Source organism: Vulpes vulpes, chromosome 2 (assembly GCF_048418805.1).
Source record: "Vulpes vulpes isolate BD-2025 chromosome 2, VulVul3, whole genome shotgun sequence".
NCBI lineage: Eukaryota > Metazoa > Chordata > Mammalia > Carnivora > Canidae > Vulpes > Vulpes vulpes.
In genome coordinates, this window is record NC_132781.1 from 5226693 (window position 1) to 5243407 (window position 16715).

Below are 16715 nucleotides of genomic sequence, written 5' to 3' on the forward strand. Positions count from 1 at the left end.
GTCCTTCCCCAGCAGCCTTTGTCAAATGGGCGAGTCTTCACACGGAGACCGCAAGTGAGCTCCAGCCGTCCAGCTACTTGCGAACCTTCTCTGACAATACAGGGAACCCGCACTTGCCACACCCAAGATGGCCACTTGCCCAGACCCGTTATCCAGTTCCGCCTGCCACTCCCAATATGGCACGGCTAGCGCGCCACTGGGTGGGGCCAAAGGCGGAAGTGGGTGTGGCCGGGACGGGAGCCGAGAGGGCACACAGAGAGACAAGGCACAGGGCGGTGGGAGCCTCTGGGCCGAGACGATGATCCCCCCGCAGGAGGCGTCCGCCCGGCGGCGGGAGATCGAGGACAAGCTGAAACAGGTGAGGCTGGGGAGCAGGTGAGGGAAGGCACCAAGGTCCGGGCCAGGGCATCTGCTCTGGGAGGAGGCAGGGTTGGGAGGGAGCACCCTCTGTTGGGGCATTGGGGGCGAGGCCGCGGGGTGAGACGCGGTGTTCTTTAGCCTCGGGCTTCTTGTGGTCTGCTCACCTCCGCTTCCCCCAGGAGGAGGAGACGCTGTCCTTCATCCGAGACAGCCTGGAGAAGAGCGACCAGCTCACCAAAAACATGGTGAGTAACCCCTCGGGTGGGAGGGGCGGACAGGCCGTTTTTGCGTAAGGCCCGGGGGTTCGAACCCGGGTCGCGATGCTGGTAATGTGTGGGGTGTCTCTTACCTAGCTCCCTTGGCCTTTTCTGCCCCATCACTGAGGATGCCGCAGCCCCTGCTGGTGCAGACTTTCCGCTTTCTGCACAGGCTCTCCATTCTTCCTTCTCTCGTAACACAAACCCTTAGCGACACTGACTTGGGTGGGCTGGGTACCAGTCGTGTGCCATCCTCACCTCGGGTGATGACCAGAGGGCAGGAGTGGCCTGAGATTTTGCGATGACTGAGGGCAGAGAAAACTCAGCCTTCACCTCAGAGGGCTTTAGGGGTCGAAGGAGCTTTGAAATCAAACAGAGCTGGGATCTGGTCCTCGCCTCTCCCTGTATTTGTGTGTGGCTCCTGACAGGTAGGTAACTCTGAGCTTCAGTTAACTCACCTACTAGAAGCAGCGATGCCAACCTCCCGGTGTGGCTGTGAAGGTCATAGGAGCCAATGTTTGGGAGTGCATCTTGCATAGTACTTGGTCTACAACAGGTGCTCAGCAAATAGGAATTTCCTTTCTTATTTATAGAGGAGACTGGAAAAGCTCAAATTGAGTAGATGCAAACTGGGTATGTGCCCAGGAATACAATCATCAAGTCTTAGTCCTTATCTAATGAGATTGGCCGAGAGAGAGAGAGGGTTTTGAAGGTACTAGCAATGCATTTGAGGCGACTCCGTATGAAACTACTTCTTGTTCAGGCTAGGAAAGGTTCCAAGAGAAGTGAAGTTGAGATTTAGCTTCAAAGGGTGGAAGGGAAGCTATCCTGGGTGGTTATCTTAGAATGAGTTCCATTTGCTGTGTGGCTTGCCTTCAAGTCAAACTTCCTCCACTTTACTTGGACCACCTCCTTTGTGCTGTGCACATGGTAAGTGCTGGGGATACAGTGGTGAACAAGGACACCGTCTCCCTCCCCTCATGGACGAATTATTATCTAGAAAACCAGAGGAAAGGCTGCAGATGTCGAAGAGCTTGTGGGTGGGTGGAAGCAGTCCTGGGACAACCCCAAGTCCTGAGACTGGGCTGTCCCCCTGCAGGTGTCTATCCTGTCATCCTTTGAGAGTCGCCTTATGAAGCTAGAGAACTCCATCATCCCTGTGCACAAGCAGACTGAGAACCTGCAGCGGCTGCAGGAGAATGTTGAGAAGACTCTGTCCTGCCTGGACCATGTCATCAGCTACTACCATGTGGCCAGTGACACTGAGAAAATCATCAGGGAGGGGTGAGCTAGGGCCAGAGGGTCACGTTGCCAACACCTCTTGGGCCAGTGACAACGCTAGGCTTTTGAATATATTTGAGCCCAGAATCCGTTGTGTTAATTCTCTTCCCTTCTAGATTCCATTCTCTTGGTCCTTCTTCTTCATCTTCCATCTGCCCAGGCTGATGCAGCTCTTTGCCTTCACAGCCCTACAGGCAGGCTGGAAGAGTACCTGGGGAGCATGGCCAAGATTCAGAAGGCTGTGGAGTATTTCCAGGACAATAGCCCAGACAGTCCAGAGCTCAACAAAGTGGTGAGAGGCCCGTGGGTGAATGTGGGAGGTTTGGGGACACAAGGCCCTGCCCTGGTCTCATGAGGGACACAGGGCCAGCTTAAAGGAGAACCTAGTAGAAGAAACAGTTGTAGGCAATGCGGTATGCATACTGCAGGCATGAAGACTTCTGCCTTTGAAATTATAGATACATATTTTTATTATGTTTTTATAATTTAAACTAAATTACACATCCAATATAAATTTCATATTTCAGCTTTATACATTCATTTGTATTTTTTTCTGTTGTGGTACAAAATACATAATATAAAATTTGCCATTTTAATCATTTTTAAGTGAGCAGTGGCATTAAGTACATTCACGTTGTACACCTGCCACCCCTATCCATCTCCAGAACTCCTTCCATCTTCCCAGAATGAAACTTTTGCCCACTAAACATTTAACTCCCATTCCACCTTTTCCCCAGCCCCTGGCAAGCATCATTCTCCTTTATATCTCTATGAATTTGGTTGTTCTCAGAACCTGCATTCGTGTTTTCATGTTTGATTTCTTTGTTTTACAACTTTGTGTTTAAGTATTAGAGTTAGCAGGTGACCAGAGCAGAATGGGGTAAGGCTAGAAAGTGAGGTTGTCTCAAGGCACCAGGAAAAGGGGAGAATGCAGACCCGAGAAGTGGTAGGAGCAGAGCCTCAGACCTCCCAAAGCGGGAAGAACAGTAGAGGAAGGGTCAACTCAGACCCAGTCACCCAGCACACCTTCCTGTTGGCACTACAGTTCTCACCCCAAGTATGCGTCTTGTCCAAAACAGGAAGTAAGTGAAATACGCAGATGGGAACCCGGCCTTTCTCAAACCCAGAAAGCTTTTGCTTAGAGCAGTACTTCCCAACATTTCTCCCATCGGGGTTTGTGATGGAAGTGAGGACATTCGTATGTCACACTGGGGTGAACTGGTAACCAGCCAGTAGTTTCTGGCCACCCAAGGTCCTTTCTCCTTGCCTGGAGGATTGGCAGGATCAGTACCTTGGAACACCAGTCACCAATGGGGACACACCAGTGTCATCGGTGCACTGCAGCACATGGGTGGAGGGCCTGTCTTGCAATTGGGGTGTCAGGGACTGGACAACTTTGTTTTGGGGCTCATTGCTAAGTTTGGATTGTAGAGTGAAGAGCTATACTAGAACTTGGGCATGGGGCTAGGGTGGAGACAGAATACAGAACACGTGAGCCAGAGGTCTCAAGAGGATGTCCTCCTCGTTCAATCAGAAATGGTCCAACTCCTTCCTCTCTCGTGTTTGAAATATCTTTATTGAGATATAATTATTTATTGAAATATAATTCACATACCATAACAATTGCTCATTTAAAGGATGCAATTCAGTGGTTCTAGTATAATCATGGAGTTGCACGACATCACTGGAACCAATTTGAGAACACTTCCATCACCCAAACAAGAGCCCTGAACCTACTGGCAGCCACTCCCCTCTGCTCTTCTCCCCAGTCACGTGCCCCTGCTAGTCCATGGTCTACTCTGTTTCTCCAGATTTGTCCATTCTGGGCTTCTCCTGTGAATGGTATCATGTAATGTGTGACCTTTTGTGTCCACCTTCTTTGACCTACCATAATGTGTTTTTTAAAAGATTTTATTTATTCATTTGAGAGAGAGAGAGAGAGAGCATGAGTAGGGAGGAGGAGAGGGAGAAGCACCGAGCGCAGGGAGCCCAGTGCTGGACTCGATCCCAGGACCCCAGATCATGACCTGAGCCGAAGGCAGACACTTCATTGACTGAGCCCCCCAGGTGCCCTTGAGCATAATGTTTTGAAGGTTTAGGCACATGGTGATGTGTGTCAGTGCTTCATTCCTTGCTATGGCTGAGCATGTCGAATTGTGTGGATGGACCACATGCACCACTTGATGGACACTGCACTTTTTGGCGATTACAAATAATGTTGCTATGAATCCTCACGGATCCTGTTTTGTGTGGACAGATGTTTTCCCTTCTCTTGTATGTTCTGGCTACCTGCTTCTTACCAGATAGATAATTTGTGAGTGTTTTCTCTCATCCGTTAGGTCATCTTTTCACTTTTTTGATGGTGTCATTCACTGAACAAAAGTTTTTCACTTGACATGGTTCGATTTGTCTATTTTTTTTTTAATTTTATTTATTTATTCATCACACACACACACACACACACACACACACACAGAAGCAGAGACACAGGCAGAGGGAGAAGCAGGCTCCATGCAGGGAGCCCAATGTGGGACCCGATTCCGGGACTCCAGAATCATGCCCTGGGCCGAAGGCAGGCGCTAAACCACTGAGCCACCCAGGGATCTCCCGATTTGTCTATTTTTTTCTTTTGCAAACCCTTTCCTAACAAGAAGACAGATTAATGGCTCAGTGGAATGTTCATCGGCTGGTATTTGTGAAGCACTTTGAGTTGCACCTGTGAACATACATTTTAAGAGAATGTGAGGCAAAGACATAAGCAAGGAGGGCTTCCTGGTGTTTCTTCTCTGGGTTAAAGGATATGAGGGCAGAGGAGGGGCCAGCTGAATGCTGAAGCAGCCCTGGACCCTCTCCCTTCCTTCCTCCCGTCCTCCCTGCAGAAGCTGCTATTCGAGCGGGGGAAGGAGTCACTGGAGTCTGAGTTCCGCAGCCTGATGACCAGGCACAGTAAGGTTGTGTCCCCTGTGCTCATCCTGGATCTGATCAGTGGCGAAGATGAGCTGGAGGTCCAGGAGGAGGTACCCCTGGAGCACCTGCCCGAGGGAGTGCTCCAGGACGTGATCCGCATTTCCCGCTGGCTGGTGGAATACGGCCGCAACCAAGGTGAGAGGACCTCGGGGGGCAGGGCCAGACCAAGTGGGCTTTTCTCCCCTTTATTTCTTTAATCTACCTGGGTGTTTTTTAATAAGTAGTAGTTCAATACGAAATGATATATGAGCAATAAACCTACAGCTTATGTGACAGCTATGAATGCGTCCACGGCAGTTTTAGGGGCTCCCTTGGGAGAAGAGGGAGGCCATCAGACAGCCTCCAGACCCCTCAGCGGCCTTCAGCCAGAGCCCCTGTGTTTTGGCCCGTTTTTTTCATGGGGCTCCTAGAGACGCATTGGATGGGAACTGCGGAAATGTAGTGTGTCCTTGTTCATTTGCATTTTTGGATTCTCCAGTTTTCCAGTATTGATAAACAGTGCTGCAGTGAGCATACTTGTGTGGATTGCTTTTCTTACATAGGGAGTTCTTTGGCTGTTTTCTCAAAGATGTGACTATCAGGTAGAAGTGTCCAAACAGAAGTGTCCAAACAGAGAGAGAGCATGCATGCAGTGGAAAGGAGCAGAAGGAGAGAGTGTTAAGCAGACTCCCCATTGAGTGCGGAGCCTAACGTGGGGCTCAGTCTCACAACCCTGAGCTAAAACCAAGAGTCGCACACGCAACCGACTGAGCCACCCAGGCATCCTCTAATTTTTTATGTATTTCTTTTATTTAAAAGAACTTTACCTTCAAAACTTAATTAGCCATTCTATTGAGGGGTATTTTCCCTTTAAGACGACTTGATTTGGGACCAGGGTATGTGGGTGGCTGGGAGCCATAGCAGATGCTAGGCATGAGTTAGCAACTGAAATAGTGGGCTCTACTCCCGCTCTGCACCCGGCACCTAGAGGGGAAAGTGAGGTTCCCCTAGCAAGGCAGAGGCAGGGACCCCAGCTGCCATAGCTCTGTCATCCCCTTTCTCCTCAGATTTCATGAATGTCTACTACCAGATTCGCTCCAGCCAGCTAGACCGCTCCATCAAGGGCCTGAAGGAGCATTTCCGGAAGAGTAGTTCCTCCTCTGGGGTTCCCTACTCCCCTGCTATCCCCAATAAGAGGAAAGACACGCCCACCAAGAAGCCCCTCAAGAGGCCAGGTGAGCCCCCCATCCCGGCCCTTTAAGCCCCAGCCAGGAGGCTGCATGGGACCTGCATTACTTTCAGCCACCTTGGGGTTAGCAGTGTCGGCCCGTCCAGAGCTGGTCCTCATGGTGACCCCAACTGTAGGTACGCAGGACAGAAAGCACCTAGCAGGGCCCTGTCTGCCCGCTAAGGCTCTGTGCTCCGGGGGAAATGTCCTTGTGTGTCAGCCACGGCCTGGCGAGCGTGGCTGTCTTGGGCTACTGAGGAGCTGTTGTCCTCAGCTGCAGGAGAGGCTAGGATGTCACAAGTAAGGGGCTGCTGCCACCATAGCTGACACTGCTGAGCTGTGTACACTGTGTACACTGCCCACTGTAGCCTGTGGGACCTGTCCCTCGTGATAGCGGGTTGTGTTTAAGTGTCTCTTCCCTGTGCCCCTCAGCAAGCACCTGCTCCCACTCAGGCCTTTAGTTGGGGTTTGGAGAAATGGTAGCGTAGAGGCTGCCCTTGGGGGCCCCAGCAGAGACCCACCGCCTCCTTCCTCCAGCGTGGGTATCCTGGCTGTCACCTAGAAAACCTGCTCCCAATAGTGACTGTGCTGAGCCAGCCTGCTGGGCCACAGCTGCCGGCACACAGTAGGTCTGTTCCTATGCCTCTGTGCTTTGGGCGGGGCAGTCTTCCTCCATGAGGCTGTGAAGCAGCCTGCCTCAGCTGGCCTGTGCCCTCTTTCCCATCTCTTCTCTGACAGGCCCACAGGGGGCCCCTGACTGGTCTGCACTGCCCCCAGAGTGTTGGCTGGCCATGGCGGGGCTCACAGGGGGTCTCATCTGTCCTTGGCTCGTGGGTTCTAGAGGAAGACTCAGGCTGTGAGGATCCCTGGTCTCTGCAGAGTCTCAAGAGCTGTCAGCAGCCAGTGCATCAGGGCTGATGTTAGAGAACCAGGGAGCCAGGCCCCTGGCACATCCGCTCCTGGCTCGGAGGTGGGGAGCAGCAAGGCCTCAGTGGACCAGTAATCTAATCCCAATGTCAGCGTCTGTGGTCACTGGGCACCTGATGGGTTTGGCGGCCACCCCATCAGCATTTGTCACCCATGTCCACGCCAGCCAGCCTTCCCCAGGCCCGTGTGCTGGGGCTGTGGGGCAGGAATCCGATTTGCTCATTAGCAGGACCGCTGGCTGAATGGGGAGAACACAGGAGACAGATGCTGAGCCTGGGCCCTGAACTTGGTCATTAGTAGCTAATTGTCATGTGGTCCAAACAGAACAAGGAGCTGTCACAGATCTTGCCCCTCCCCGCCCCAATTTTTTGGGGTGCTGCCAGGACCCGGACAGCCTCACTGTGTTCAGAGACAGCTGCGGGGACACAGGAGTCTCCAGGGGAGACGAACCAGGGTTACACGTGGGGCCTCCTCCCTGCTCCCAATACATTTTATCAACAAGGCAGCTGTCCTCGGCTATTTTAAATACTATTTTATATCCCCCATTTTCTGCCCTGCGAGGTCTCGTTCCCACCGAGGTGGCTGACCCTGGGGGCTGTAGGCGCTGTGGTTTTGTTTGTGTTGATTTCACTCGTGATACTAACTGTTGTTTTTTTCCCCCATGCCGGGAGCATGCCCCCCTCTCTACTATCCTGCCTCCTCCGGCTCTGTGTGGTGGCTTCTGTTAACCCCAACCGAGCTTTTGAGTTTGTTCCGATTGCTTTGGGGGTTCGGGTCGCTTTGGTGCGTGGGGCCAGGCTGCCTCAGGGTCTCCAGGCCTTCTGTCTCAGGCACCGCTCTCCCAAGAAGCTCAGTCCCGTCTCACCAACTCCCGGGTTCTGCGTTCTGTCGACCTCCTCCATTTGTCCACGTCCCAACACTGAGCATGCCCGGGGAACCCTGCCTGACGTTTCGGGGCCGGGCCAGGGGGTCCCCAGACTCCGCCAACCTGGCTGTGCTCTCCAGGTGGGAGAGCTTCGTCACCAGCACCTCCGTCCTGAGCCCTGGTCTGTTCGGCCTTAACTGCCACTCAGTGGTGTCTTTTATTTTTGGCTTCTCCCGATGGATCTTTGCCCATCTCATCTCCTTCACATGCTGCACTTCCTAAAGAGAACTCAAATCCAGAGCAACGAGGGTCAGTAGCAGAATCAGGAGCCCCGTGTGGGGCATGACCTGGGCCCGTTCCCTCCTGTCCATCTGCAGCGCCTCCGGGGGTCCTGGAAGGGGCCTGCTGGAGAGATGGCGTGTGGGCATGCTCACTGTTGGGGGGCCAGGGCCGGGGCTCGGGGGGGCAGGTGGAGGCCTGCTGCTGTTTTCTCTCACTCATTTCCTAGGTCTTCTTGTCTCCTCTCTGTGTGGCTCTGGTGACAGGGACGATCCGTAAGGCTCAGAACCTTCTGAAACAGTATTCCCAGCATGGTCTAGATGGGAAAAAGGGGGGCTCTAACCTCATTCCTCTGGAAGGTAATCACCCTGTGTTCTCCTGTTCCCTCCTCCTCCACCATGTGTCCACTCTCGTGGCAGGGCAGAGCCTCCAAGCCCCCAGGAGGGCCGTGGGAGAGTTCCTGAGAGGGGAGCAGGGGTGGGAACAGCAGGTCCCTGGTGCTGCTCGTTCCAGATGGCCACAGGGGCAGGTGTCGTGGCCTCGGCCTGGTCCTGGCGGGCTGACGGCAGCTCTGCCCTCCCTGAGGCTTCCTACTCCCTCCCTCCCCGTCTCTGTCCTTGTCTTCTATTTGAACTCAGAGAAAGTTCTTTGTCATGGGCAGCCCTTTCACGCTCAGACCAGCAGTGGCAGGACCAAGCCGGCCTAGGCCTCCGGGCCACCCCCACCTCCCCTGGCTTTAGAGAGGGGAGGGTGTGCCACAAAGGGGATGGGCAGCCTGTAGGCCGGGTCCCTCCTTGCCTCCGATCAGAGGAGGGACAGCCCTGCCCTGGTGGACCTGACCCTCCTTCCAAAGAATAACCCTGGGGAACAAAAGGAGGCTGTCCCGTTTCACTGAGCAGTGACATTACTCTAACTGGGTCTCTCCCCAAATATGGTGAGGTGGGTAAACCCCCTGGGGCCGAGCATCAGATCCTCTGGAGCTGCCAGAAACTCTCCAGAACCCTCCTTGGTCGTCCCGCAGGCTTTCTCTTGGCCTTGGGCTTGGAGAACCAGCTCCCAAGGACGGTCTGGGACACTGCGAGTCAGGCTTGAAATGGCTGTTCCCAAGGTGGTCCGAGGCAGAGGAGGGCCTCAGAGCCCCCTCCCAGGGCCCTTCTCACACCCCCATCTCACATCCCCTCCTGGAGGTTGAGGGCTTCTTCCCCGGCCCCGAGGGGCAGCCCACCCGGCCCCTGGATAAACGCTGCTTGTGTCTGTGCGGCCGACGTCTTGCTAGGTCACGAGCATGATTTCCGAGTTAAGCACCTGTCCGAGGCCCTGAACGACAAGCACGGGCCGCTGGCTGGTGAGTACCGCAGCCCAGCCCGAGGGCAGCCGCCGCTGCCTTGGCAACAGTCCCCGGAGGGCTCCGCTCTGAGGATGAGCCAGGCCTGTTTGCCTCTCTCTCTCTCAAGTCTCTCTTTTGGGCACTAGGTCTCCTTGTCTCTCTCCAGATGGGAGTGTATGCCTGGCTCTCAGGGCCTGGGCCAAGGGGAGAAGTCGCCGCTACTTGGACGGCGGCTCCCTGGCGGGCAGGGAGCCCTGACATCTGACTCCACCAACAGCTCTAAAGCTCTGACTCGGAGCCCGTTCCTTTGCTTATGGGACCAGGTTGCCTGCGGGTGCCCCCTGCCCCAGCCTCCACTAGTGGGTCCCGGTCTCCTTTTGAGCCAGCTGACCAGCCAGGAGCCCTCCCTTTCTGGGACTCACATTGCCTCTTCTCAGAGTGTGACCCTGTGCCAGCTAGCCTCATAGGCCATAGCCCACCACTGCCTTCTTAGACATTCCAGAAGGTCTGGTGGGGCTGAGAACTGCCCTCAGTGACCTAGCATTTTCTCAGATGGGTGACCACAGTGCCCGGCCCTTGAGGCAGGCACTGCCTCTCGCCCACCCTGGCCACCCTCTTTCTGGTGCAGTTCAGAATCCTAAGTCCTGGGGTCAGGCATACCGTGGCTAGGAAGCCGATTTAGGGCTCTTCCCTCTTTATCCCCTCATCGATCTCCCTACCACCTTTAGTAGCTGATGCTCTGGGACGTAAACACTGTCCAGCAGAGCTGAAAATGAAGCCAGGACAAAGGCTGGATTCAGCCCTGTTTTTCCTTTTGAAACAGTCAGGCCTGCTGGAATCCTCTCAGCTTTCTGCCAGAATAGTCCTCCTCCCCATCTCCTGCCGGCCCGAGCTACAGGCCAGGAGCTGGGGAGACCCAGCAGGGAGAGCGGCTTCCCGTAGGCCAGCAGCTCAGGGGCACTGCTGTCCCTCCAGGGAGAGACGACACACTGGACGTGGAGACCGACGCCTACATTCACTGTGTCAGTGCCTTCGTCAAGTTGGCCCAGAGCGAGTACCAGCTGCTGATGGACGTCATCCCTGAGCACCATCAGAAAAAGACGTTTGACTCTCTGATCCAGGTGCTGCCCCGCCCCCACCCTGCTCCTGGGTCCTGACCAGATGCCCCAGCAGAAGCTGCCACCACAGAAGCTCATGTTTGGGACAGACCTGTTGTCCTGTAGCCTTCAACTAGAGCCACCACCTCCACTGTGTGTGTGTGTGTAGGCGGGCGGGGATTCCTCCCCATTGCTGCCCCTTGCTGAGGCAGAGGCCCCTGGGAAGCCACTCGTACCCCTCTGCCCCCCTGTGAGCCGCATCCTTGCCATGCTCTCCCAGGATGCACTGGACGGGCTGATGCTCGAAGGGGAGAACATCGTGTCTGCTGCCCGCAAGGCCATCATCCGACACGACTTCTCTGCCGTACTCACTGTCTTCCCCATCCTGCGGCACCTCAAGCAGACGAAGCCCGAGTTTGACCAGGTGCTCCAGGTATGTGGGTAGGAAGACCCGGGGACACAGGGAGGAGGAATTGTGCTGCCTGGCATGGCCTCCCAAGGGGTGCAGCTTCTCTGCCCTCACACCTCCGGTCAGAAGGTGAACGGAAGCAGCTTCTACACGGGGCCCCAGATGTAGGCACACACTCATAGGGTGGCCGAACAGGAGGGGGAGCCCTGCAGTGAGGGGCAGGGAGGCAGCTGGAGGGGAGCCAGGCTCAGCTCTGCAGCCATGTGCGTCCTTAGGGTACAGCTGCCAGCACCAAGAACAAGCTGCCCGGCCTCATCACCTCCATGGAGACAGTTGGAGCCAAGGCATTGGAGGACTTTGCCGACAACATCAAGGTGCTCTCCCTCTCCATCTGCGGCCCTAGAACTGTGGGCAGGACCCCCAGGGGCCTGCCTCAGGGGCTCCTGCGGAAACCAGGCCACCCAGAGAGCCCTTGGGAGGCTGGCTGTGCTGCTAGTCAATACCCAGGGGGCTCCAGAGACTCTGAGGGGTGAGGCTGCTGCCCCATTTTTCCTGTCCCATCTCTCACCTGTGTGCCTGAGGGGCACCCCAACACCTCTCTTCCAGGAGGTGGCATCGGGTGCAGACTGCCTGGGCCCCGGGGTGGAGCACAAGGCCTTGGAAGCAGGTTCAGGAAGTTGGGACTGTTTTTTCCACAGAATGATCCGGACAAGGAATACAACATGCCCAAGGATGGCACCGTGCATGAGCTCACAAGCAATGTAGGTGCTGCCCCGGGTTGCCTAGGGAGGGGAGGGACCCAGCCTGGCCCAGAGCTTGTGGCAGGATGGATGGCAAAGTATTTCATGTCTCCAGTAGACTGGATCATTCAGGGCAGGAAGCTTGCAACCACTCTTCCCTTGGCAGACCCCAGGCCCTGCACTTGCCCTGAAACGGTCCGAGGGGGTGTATTTGGGAGGTGATCTGACCTAAGGTCCTGCCCTTGACCTTTTCCCTGGACCTGTTTTCTCCCCACACAGGCCATCCTCTTTCTACAGCAACTCCTGGACTTCCAAGAGACAGCCGGGGCGATGCTGGCCTCCCAAGGTACTTGGCACCTCCCAGTGGGGCCCCCTCCCCATACCCCACTCCTCCCTCTTGTCTGGAGACACAGGGTTACTGGCCACCTCTGGGAGAGATTTCCTCCGGCTCTGTGAAGTGGGGTTTGACTGTGCCTTTCCTGACCCGACCTCCCTCCCTTCTCGCTCCTTCCACCGTCCTCGCTCTGGAGAGTGGCACTCCCTGGTTCGAAGATGCCCTGCCTGCCTCGCCCCTCCTTCCGCATTTCTCCATCTGCTCTTGGGTTCGCCTGTCCTCCCGATTAGTCTCACACAGCTGACCGTTCCGTGGGCTGGCGCCTCAGGGCCAGCCGGGTGTCTTCCCACTGACTGCTGCCCTGGCATTGGAGCTGGGGAGGTTGGCATGGAAGGAGGTTGGCATTTCTGAGCACCAAGACCCAACCCAACTTGTTGGGGCCCCCGGGCCCTCCCCCTCCCTCCATTTTGGGGGCGAGGGAGCCAGGAGCGGCCTCTGGCCTGCGGTTCTCTAGATCCCCACTTCGCTGCGTGCTCCCTCACCTTCCGGGGCGCAGCCTGGGTGTGTCCTGCTGTCTGTGTTCTGGCTGTCACGGGGAGGGGTCTGCTTGCTCGGGGACACGGTTGCTAACCTGTGTTTGCACTTTGCGTCTTTCTCCCTTCTTTGTCTCCCCTTCCCCTCTGAGTGCACTGCCTTTCACTCCGTAGTTCTTGGGGACACATACAATATTCCTTTAGACCCCCGAGGTAAGCGGCAGGGCTCTACAGCCCCATCCTACCCCTCTGAAATCCCATGGGTGAGATTCCTTAGGGACAGAGGCACCCAGACAGACTCAGGACCTGTTGGGAGCGGGGATCAGAGGGGACGTGGGTTTCTCTGGGGCGCTCCCAACTCTCTCAGCTCCCAGCAGAGCTGGCTGCACCCTCCAGGCTAGCCTAGTGCCTGCCCCCTCCCTCCCCATATACTCCCCCCCACCTCCTTGGCCTTCTGTTTGTCCGGAGGGGCCCGGTAGAGGAGGTTGTGGGAAGTGGGGGAGAAAGGGGAAAGGCTATGGGGAGCCCACTCTGAGACCCTGCTGTTCACAAATGGGATAAGTGGACCTTATAGAGAGCACCTTGCGTTAGTTGGGGTTGGGGGGCAAGGGGTGTCCTACTCCTGTGCCCCCAGCCTTCCTGCTGATCATGGGCCAGCTCATTAATCCTGCCACCTATCACCATAGAGGGGCTTGCCCTGGGCTCCAGGAAGAGGCTGCCCAGGGGGTGCTCCTGCAGCAGGTGGGAGCTTGGCAGCTCAGCAGACCAACCCAACCCCTTCCCCGTTCTGCGTCCAGTCTGCCTGAGGAAGGCTCAGGGCCCCACCCCCCACCCCAAAGTTTCCACAGCTGCTCCAGGGGCTGAGGGAAGGCCAGAGAGGGTCCTGGCTGCTGCCATGGCTGCAGTGACAGGCCTCTCCTCTCCCAGAGACCAGCTCTTCAGCCACCAGCTACAGCTCCGAGTTCAGCAAGCGCCTGCTAAGCACGTATATCTGTGAGTGCTCTCTGGCTGGCCGGCAGCCCCCCGCGCCTACCTGCCCACCTCCACTGGCGTTTCCCTTCCTTCCTCTGTGCCCTCCTGCTATTCCCAGTGCTCTCCTGAGCCTCCCCGTGCCTCACCTTTGGAATCGCAGCCTAACCTCCAGTTTAGGGGCTGAGCTGGGCTGTGGGCAGAGGGCTCCTGAGGCTTGTGGAGTCTGGAGTTGGGAAGGACAAGGCTCTTGGGACAGGGACTAGGTCATTTAAGTCAGACTGCCCGTGGATGTAGCCACACCCTCCCTGTGCAGGTAAAGTCCTGGGCAACCTGCAGCTGAACCTCCTGAGCAAGTCCAAAGTGTATGAGGACCCAGCTCTGAGCGCCATCTTTCTGCACAACAACTACAACTACATCCTCAAGGCCCTGGAGAAGTGAGTGGCTGCAGGGGCCTGCGCCCACCTGCCCCCCTGCCTGTCCTCCCACACTGCCTCCCTCCCTTCTGCCTGCCCTCCTGCCTGCCTCCCTCCCAGGGCTGCCTGCACCCTCTGCCTGGCCAGGTGGGGAGGGCAGCCCTTGACCCCCTGGAGTCCTAGGACCTGGGGCACAGGCATAAGGCAGGCCTCCCGCTGGTGCTGCTGCGGAGGCTCGCTACCCTTGGGCCCCAAGAGCCAATGCGGCCCTCCTCTGCTCCCTCCTTACCCCCGCCCCAGGTCTGAGCTGATCCAGCTGGTGGCTGTGACCCAGAAGACTGCTGAACGCTCCTACCGGGAGCACATTGAGCAGCAGATCCAGACCTACCAGCGGAGGTGGGCCTCCACCGTGCCTCCCCCCCATTACTCCCATGCTTGTGTCCTTCACTCACTCTTCCTGTCCAAACTTCATTACGAGTGGGGTCAGGAATGGGGAACTGCTCCCCTAAGGACTCAGTGCTCCCCTTGCTGTTTCACCACACTGACCAGGTGGAGGGGAAGCCCCTCCCTACCACCACCTGCTCCCTAGGGGCTGCTATGGCCAGCCTCTCTAGAGGGTGGTGTGTCAAGGGTGCAGGCTAAAAAGATTCAAAAAACTGTGTATCAGAGGTGTGGGGATGTGAGGCCAAGCAAAGAGCAAGGTTGTAAGAACACTCAAACTTCCTGAGCCTCGCTCTGTAGTGCTCCCACTGCTCCTCACCCGTCCTTCAGAGCTCCTTCTGTTCCTCGCCCCCAGGGCTCCCTCTGCTCCTTGCCCCTGTTTCTCCTTGGTTTGTGTTTCTTCCTGTAAGTGGTCTCCCTCCTCCTTGCTTTGTCTGTCTTCTGCTTCTTTCTTCCTCATCTGCTTCTCCATCTTTATTCTCCAGGAGATCGATGTGAGGCATAGCTGCTAGTTATTTGTTCAATTTATTGAATGTTGTTTCCTGTTCTTAATTTTAAAAGCCAGCAGCTTGAACATTTTCTTTTCCCAAGGAGAAATCTCACTGTGCTCTGCTGAGTTCTGACCCCCATGGATCGTTGACCTCCCCTCCCCTAGTAGATTTAAAAAACAACACAAACCAGCCCCTGGAAAGAGGCAGCAGCCTGAGGCTGTCCCTCCTCTGCCTTCTGCCTCTCTCCCCACCTGACAGCTGGTTAAAGGTGACTGACTACATCTCTGAGAAGAATCTACCTGTATTCCAACCCGGAGTCAAGGTGGGCGGAAGGCCTGGGCTGGGAAGGGGTGTCTAGCAGATGTGATACTTTGTGTCATGTCTCTGGGGAAAAAAAATGGACAAGCATCCTGCTGGGATGAGCAAACGATGCCTGCCTGTGGCCATGACGGTATCCAGAAGAAGGGCCAGGCCCAGGCTTGGGTGTTTGGGGAAGGAGCCAGTGGCAGGGCAGATCTGCTCTGAGGAACACTTTCTCTGCCCTCTCTCGCCACCCCCAGCTGAGGGACAAGGAGCGACAGATGATCAAAGAGCGTTTCAAGGTGAGTTGGGGTCTTCCCTGCTCACCCACCCCCCCACCGCCTCCACTGCTTCCTGATACTATTGCAGGGACACGGACCCATAGTCTTTATCTTTGGGTCACTCCCATTTCCACTTTTTTGGTGGCCAGGGTTTCAATGATGGCCTCGAAGAATTGTGCAAGATCCAGAAGGCCTGGGCTATTCCTGACATGGAGCAGAGAGACAAGATTCGCCAAGCTCAGAAAAACATCGTCAGGGAGACGTACGGGGCCTTTCTGCACAGGTGAGCCCTTTGTCTCCACCTTCCCAGCCCTGGGCCCCGCGCTTCCCCTGCTGGGTCTCTGCTCTTCTCTTCTACAGGAACACACAGAGGGGCGTGAGGGTGTGGGTGGCAGACCCAGGGCCGTGGGCTTTGCTGTGGGGCCAGAAAGGGACATCTCTCAGGGGCAGCCTGTCAGGAGCACCTTAGGCTGCAGTGGAGCTGGGGGGCTGGCCAGGCTGCCCCTGACCTCAGTGCCTGGGCAGGTATGGCAGCGTGCCGTTCACCAAGAACCCTGAGAAGTACATCAAGTACCGCGTGGAGCAGGTGGGCGACATGATCGATCGCCTCTTTGACACCTCTGCCTGAGCCTGCTGCTCTCCCTGCCTGGTACTGCCCGGTCAGCCCTGTTATTGGACAGATAAACCAGTGTTAACTCTGGGCCTGGTGAGTTTGACATCCTTTGGGACAGGGAACTTTTTCCACCCCTTGTCCAGCCCAGAGCTGTCCCTGAGCACCCCCCCCCCCCCGAGTCCTGGTCTGCACTTCTTCCTGGAACCCACCCCCACCCCTGACCAGCACTCTCCCAGAATACTGGGGCTCCTTCCCACCTTAGGTTTCATGACTCTCAGGCGGCATGGGCCACATGATGGCTTCTAGACAGGAAAGGACAGAGAAGGAGGACAAAGGGCTTGAGCCCATAGCTGCCTCGTGTGTACAAGAGCAGGAGGGGAAACAGCCTGCCTCCGGCCCAGCTCAGAGCTGCGGGTGGGGACCGCCTGTTGTAGCCCCGAAGTGTGGGTAGGGTCCAGGGGGCAGGCCACAGCACAGCCAGAGAGCGCGGAGAAAAAGCTAGCAGGATTGACCTGCTCATGGATTTATGCAGAAAACGTAGTCCCCGTCACCCACAGTCCTGAAAATCGGGGGTGTTCTGTCTCCCAGGCATCCCTCAGGTGGCTGGAGCAGGAGTGCCCT

General features: G+C 56.2%; 1 protein-coding gene across 11 annotated transcripts; it reads left to right on the forward strand.

The window, feature by feature from the left end:
* The first annotated feature begins 203 nt into the window (after nt 1–203).
* On the forward strand, nt 204–16181 carry EXOC7 (exocyst complex component 7). Of its 11 annotated transcripts, XM_025999805.2 has the most exons (22): nt 212–358; nt 540–605; nt 1717–1901; nt 2085–2190; nt 4778–5000; nt 5912–6079; nt 8410–8502; nt 9420–9488; nt 10446–10591; nt 10848–11000; nt 11252–11350; nt 11675–11737; nt 11996–12062; nt 12247–12447; nt 12758–12796; nt 13511–13576; nt 13869–13989; nt 14269–14364; nt 15159–15222; nt 15461–15502; nt 15631–15764; nt 16007–16181. In XM_025999805.2, the coding sequence occupies exons 1-22, from the start codon at nt 299–301 to the stop codon at nt 16107–16109; spliced, it is 2364 nt and encodes a 787-aa protein (XP_025855590.1). In that variant the 5' UTR covers nt 212–298; the 3' UTR covers nt 16110–16181. The 11 variants fall into 11 exon arrangements, with proteins under 11 accessions (XP_025855598.1, XP_025855591.1, XP_025855600.1 ...); XM_025999806.2 differs by lacking the exon at nt 9420–9488 and having other exon boundaries at nt 207–358; XM_025999810.2 differs by lacking the exon at nt 12247–12447.
* The last annotated feature ends 534 nt before the right edge of the window (nt 16182–16715 follow it).

What these genes read in the sequence shown, in the direction of transcription:
- EXOC7 (XM_025999805.2), top strand. Translation starts at nt 299, where the DNA reads ATGATCCCCCCGCAGGAGGCGTCCGCCCGGCGGCGGGAGATCGAGGAC. An exon ending in ACTTTGCCGACAACATCAAG is followed by an intron (nt 11,351 to 11,674) that starts GTGCTCTCCCTC and finishes TTTTTTCCACAG; the next exon opens with AATGATCCGGACAAGGAATA. An exon ending in CCTGCTAAGCACGTATATCT is followed by an intron (nt 13,577 to 13,868) that starts GTGAGTGCTCTC and finishes CTCCCTGTGCAG; the next exon opens with GTAAAGTCCTGGGCAACCTG.